General features: G+C 35.6%; 1 protein-coding gene across 5 annotated transcripts in view; it reads right to left on the bottom strand.

Annotated features, from left to right (window-relative positions):
- Window positions 1-223: 223 nt before the first annotated feature.
- The window catches only part of ETV1 (ETS variant transcription factor 1), a 95,392-nt gene continuing 89,615 nt past the window's right edge, over window positions 224-6,000 (bottom strand). For all 5 annotated transcript variants that reach the window (XM_060108210.1, XM_060108208.1, XM_060108209.1 and 2 more), the window contains one exon: window positions 224-1,951. In XM_060108210.1, the coding sequence (XP_059964193.1) occupies window positions 1,730-1,951 (222 nt within the window). In that variant the 3' untranslated portion in view covers window positions 224-1,729. The remainder of the gene's footprint in view (window positions 1,952-6,000) is intronic.

Here is a 6,000-nt window from a genome sequence, read left to right as displayed (position 1 = left end):
CGATTTTGGCTTTGTGTTTAGGACTTTTTAAAAAATTTTGCTACTGACTCTTTAAAAATTTTTGTTCTTCTGGGATATTGATGGAGTGAACAAAATTCGTGTTTCTTGCTTGAATCACTTTAGCAAGCTCTTCAGAGATACTGTAACACCATTTACTTATGGTTTTGTTATACCCTGCTTTCAGTATTTTCTCCAAATGCAAAACAAAACCAAAACAAAAACCTTTGAAACTTTAAATCTTTAAATCTTCTTTCAAACAATCCAATCACATTTACACGAGTGTCCAAAACAAGATGATGGATAGTACCAGTGCCAGCACTATGTCATACAGCAACTTCCTCATATTCTTTGACAGTTTGTAAATAATTTTCCATTTCACCAAAAGTTACAAAATTTTCCACAGTTTCCCTTAGCAAGCTGAAGCTTACTCTTCATTTTGTCAATGTGCATAAAAGCTGCTTATAGCATACCATGGCATAAGCTATTTTTTAAGCAATAAATGGTTCGAGTCATCTATTTTGTCCTGAAATACTATCTGTAGTTAACTGCATTGCTTATAAATGGTCATAGTAAATTCAGCATGAAAGAGAATATTACAGAAAAGACAGCAGCAGAAGCATTAGCATTATCTAATATTTATATATGTTTCAACATAACACAGCAGTAAAAGGTTTAAATGCATATCAATGGGTACCATGTCTAAAAATTACTATAGTACCTATTTAGTGTATTGGATATTTTTCTTAAGGAGTGCTTGCTGTATCTAGAACAGCATATTATATGATTTAGTACAGTTAATTCTTATTGATTAAATAATATTTTTATGTACTGAAGGAAGCGAAAGGAGACAGATATTTTTTGCTTCATTGTGATCCCAGATTTAACATTTAAATGAAGATCTCAAAGGACCATGAAAAATATCATTATTTAACTGAAATGAGCTTCAAAATACTTTAACAACAGTATGATTTGTATCTAAAGAGCAAGGTGGCACCAGATACGTATACTGCTACTGGCCTGTGACTCAGTTTGGAGCCAGAGTCCAAAATTGTGCCCCTCATTTACAGTCATGGTGATTACTCAACTTCAGAGAGAATTACCCATTTTATGGTTACCCTCTATGAGTCATATATAAAGCAAAACAAAACAAAAAGCAGCAAATGCAATCTCTAGATACCTTTTTACAAGAGGTGCAAAAACAGTCATTTCTAACAATTAAACTGCCTTTTACAGTAGTTTTTTTTTTTTTTTTGTACACCTTGCAGAGACTCAGAAATGATAGGGGAAAATGCCCAAGGCAAATAGTCTCCAAGTGGATATTTACACAATGTGAATTAACTGTGTACTATAGACACCCAGAGGAAATGAACATTTTCTAGGTTGTTATGAAATCAAATCAACATGATAGAGCTTCATCATACTTAAAACCTGTAGGACCCCATCCCAAGCCTAAGTAAAAAGTAATCCCCTAATCCCCCGCTCCCATTCACCCATTACCTTCCTGTTACACAGAATAAATGTTTAGATTACTCCCACCCACCCTCAAATAAAGTGCACAGTCCATGGCAGACCATAGAATAATGCAACAGGAAAAGCCCCTTTTTGTGTATTATTATTTAAAAATAAAATACAAACAACAAAAATCAGACAAAGATTGAAGAGAATTCAGAGATTCTCTGCATCTTGCAAAAGAGGAGAGGCGCGAGGAGGCCCTTGACTGTCACTTGTGTTAATACACGTAGCCTTCGTTATAGGGGTGAGGGTTGCAGCAGCCCCCTTCTGGCATATAGGCCATGCTCTCGTCAAAGTGCGACAGAGGCACCGTGTCCTCTTCGTTGATATGACGCTCCATGTCTGTCTTCAGCAGTGGGCGCTGATTATCTGGAAAGGCCATGGAGAAGAGGGCTTCTGGATCACATACAAATTTGTAGACGTATCTCTCTCCAGCCACCTAAGGGAAACATGGAAGAGAAATCCCATCCTTATGTGCAGTGCCGGATGGTAACTAGACTTAGTGTGGTGAGTATTTCGCAAGAGATACAAATATCCAATCGTTGTGTTGTACACCTGAAACTAATGTGAGGTTGTTCTGTCAACTACATCTCAGCTTAAAAGAAACCAACAACTCATCTTCACCATCCCAGATTGGAAGGGCAGAGAAAGAAATAAACAAAAACATGATTTAATACTCCAGAAAGGATGAATAACAAAAGAAGAAGCAATTAACTATTAACAGATAGAAAAAAAATCCTCACTTTGTGGGATAAACTATGGTTCAATCGAGGGAAATGCAAAATGTTGATCTTGAGTAATAATTACATTCATTCCAGATATAGCTAGAAAGCTTAGCAGTTTGCTTGTTTTCATGTAAGTGTAAACTTACATTGCTATTTGGGGAAAAAAAAAATCAATGATTTCATGCAGGCATCTTCACATTACAATTTTTTCCCCTCTGTTTGTAAAGGTAATATCTATAGTACTTATAAAATAACCAGGCCTTTAAAGTGTAGTGTCTCCCTCTTAACATTGTATTTCTGAAACTGTAGAAAAACTAAACTTCCAAACCTTAGAAGAAAAATGTATCGTGTTCCTAATAAGACTAGACTAGTGATTCACTGATTTGCAGGGTGAACTGTTTTTTTTCTTTATTTTTTATTTTTTTGCACTGTATATTCTCACTTGAAAAAAAAGATACATAGCCTTATTTAAACGAAAGATGGATCAAGAGGGCAGCATTATCCTGGGTACATCACTTTTAAAAATGAAAGCAAGATGCCTTAGACAGAAGTTAAGGATGTATATAAAGTGTCAAATTGAAGTAAGAGGTGTAAAAAAGTGAAAGGAATTTAAAATACACAATGCACAGGGAGGAAATGAAAAAAAGAAATGTGACAGCTGCCTGAAATAAAGGAGAAGTGGCGTAATTTGTAGGAAATAACATGTCCCAAACTTAAATTTTGAAGAGTAATGCTTCTCTAGGAAATTATAAACAATTGAGTGGAACAAATACAGCCCTGCCCCCGCTGCCATTAATAGACAATGCTGAGCTTCTCAAAAACCCACGGGGGTTGGGCGGGGCGGGAGTGGATGAATACAGTTCTTTGTATTAAGTTTGGCAGTAACTTTTTGTGTGTATGTAGAGTTCAGTAATTTTAGAAAGGTGAAAATTACTCAACTCCTCTGCTACTTGCTGTGTGATGTGGGGGTATGGTGAGTTCATAGTTTATAAACTATCTGTGCATGTTTGGGAAGAGAAAAAAAAAACTACCAAAGAGCACTGCTGTTCTGGACTCAGATTTAGAATGTTTTTTGCCCTGGATTTTTTTTACCCTGTAAGAGGAATCAATTTAGAGAATTCAAATACTCTGAATATCCTTAGGCTTGAAAACAGCCAAGACTTAGTTTTTATGAATTTGGACATGTTTCTTAAACTGCCCCCACTTCCCCTTTTTTTGTGTGAAATGGAGTCAGGAATGGCTCCTTGGAAAGCCTGTTGCAAGAGTAAGATGGAAGTCTGTAGCACAGGGCATGGCAAACAGAGGAGTCTGGCATAAATTTATTCACTTTAGTCCTTTATAAAAAGGAAATTAAGTTCGTAAAGGTGAAATGGTGAAACTGCCATAAAAGTAAAAATAGACCATATCAGAAACAAAGCTTAACTATACTAAATCCTCGCTTTCCGTTTTTCTTTGTTCAAAGCATTTTGAGAATAAAAATAAAATAAATGGCCTGCATACCTCAGAGCATTTAATAACCTGCTTTGTTTTGTCTGCAGCCGCTGAGAAGGAGGCATTTGCTTTAGGATACTGGAAGTTTTTTTGTACAACCTGTTGCTATTGGTTATAATTAGAAATGATTCGATAAATCACTGTGGGGAATTAAAATGTATAATATGCACTCAAGATTATAAAACCTCTTAAGGACTCTGCCTTGACTCACTGTTTTATTTTCCTTACAGTAAACATATTTAGGGCTACTGCTATAATTATTGGACTATGTTAAATGCCACAAAGTTTAGAACAAGGGCTGATAACCAACCAAGGGACAGAACGGCTTCTGTTATTCAGTTACAATATGGAAAATGCTATACATTCAGTATACACTGCTATACATTCAGTATAAATTGCAATGCTTAGATAGATAAAACATGAATTTTGAAAGACTAGCTATTTAAATTATGTGTTAACTTTTAAAATTTCAGAAGTAATACAGGGATATTGGAAGAAAATTTTAAATTACAGATTAAGCCAAAAGACATAATAATCTGATTATATCAACCAGAAATAACCAATGCTTAAATGTTTGTATATACTTTTCCCATCATTTCTAAATTTTGAAATTCATACATGTACTGTCTATAAGGTATAATGATCATTACTTCATTTCTTATTTCTTTCATAACTACTAAAATAATCAGGGTTTCTTTGATGTTTAGATCCACTTGGGTTTTATTTTATTCTCTAATCTTTCCATTTTATTTTCTTTTACATACACCACATACACACAGAGTTTTAAGTTCATGAACAAGCGTGGTCAGATAAACACTTTCCCCATACATTAAAGTATATAATTCTACATCAGAGTTTTTTTTTTTTTTTAAAGAACTGCATAATTTTCCTCTGAATGACTATACTAGAACTTACTTAACCATTATGTTAACAGGCAAAGATAAGATGGCAGGACATTCTAAAAAGAGTGAAGCAATGAGAGAGTCACAGGTGTGTCAGAGAGTAGCAAGTAGAATGGCTCAACATGTGGAAGGATGAATAAGTATATGTACGTCTGTAAAAATTGTCCAAAGTCTTGATTGTTGTGCTAGTTATAAGTAGACTTCAACTTTTGCATTTTTTACCTTTAAACGACCTGGTTTTCCTTATATCATATGCAATACCCCAAAAGGCCTGTGATGTACAACATTTTGCTCTCCTACATTAGCTGACAAATAAATAGTAGCTAATAGTTTCCTTTGGCAATTACAGCCTAATAGAAAAAACGCGAGAAGCCACAACATTTTTCTTTGTTTTTTCAACATCTATGCTGTCATTTGACTATTTGATAGCATCTTGCCTTATTAATTTATTAAATAAAGAGGTAAATAAATAGGATATGTGATAACTGGATAAATAAATAGGAACATGGAAGTGGTGTTATCAGTAATAAGCATAAGTTTGAACACCTTTGAGAATATTTAAGACCAGACATGTCATCCCGCAGATGCCCCCTCAAACACTGTGTCTAAAACCTGAGATATGATTAGACATTTTATGATACTTTTTAGCTCTCTGTGACTCCTCCATTTAGTAAGAGACTTACTGGTCAAGACACACAAGCTAAATATGCCTTGGTTTCAGGGTGTGAGATGCATTCACAGCTACCACCAGGTACAATGCAAGTGTCTCAAGTACATTATTTCATTTAATAATCGCAGCAGCTTCACGAGGTAAGGATACCACTGCTTAGTAGCAGAAGAATCTGTTCAAAAAGGTGATCTAATGAGAATGTAGCATGCAAACCAAAGTCATGACTGCATTTGGTGTAACGCTGCCCAGGGGACCTGCAGAGCACCTACTGTGCCAGCCCACTTGATGTGCCCAATTAGGAAGATGGTGATGAAAATGAAAAGGATGGGATGTATGTGAAAGGGGTTGGCTGCAAATGGGAGTGGTGGATGAGACAAAGGGAGGAATTAAAAAAGACTCCAGGGTTGAGATGGAGAAGACAGAGCAGGTAGTAACTGGTTTTACATTTTGAAGGTGAGATTCAGGGAAATAGGAAGCAATTAAGAACCTAATTCAGCCTTATCTTTTAAGGATCTCTGAAGTTCTAACTTCCAGGCTGGCCAACTCCAGAGCACAGATTCCCTTTGGTCTAGAAAACTCAATGATGCTGTTTCCCTGTCTTCTAGTAAGTTTCATGGACCAACTGGTCTAGTTTTTCTGGGCAGAACCATGGTGACATAAAACTATGCCACAATCTGTAATATACGTCTGTGTCCTCTCA

Source organism: Mesoplodon densirostris, chromosome 9, assembly GCF_025265405.1.
Source record: "Mesoplodon densirostris isolate mMesDen1 chromosome 9, mMesDen1 primary haplotype, whole genome shotgun sequence".
Classification (NCBI taxonomy): domain Eukaryota; kingdom Metazoa; phylum Chordata; class Mammalia; order Artiodactyla; family Ziphiidae; genus Mesoplodon; species Mesoplodon densirostris.
Note: the sequence above shows the minus strand (reverse complement) of the source record. Positions and strands in the feature narration are given on the sequence as shown.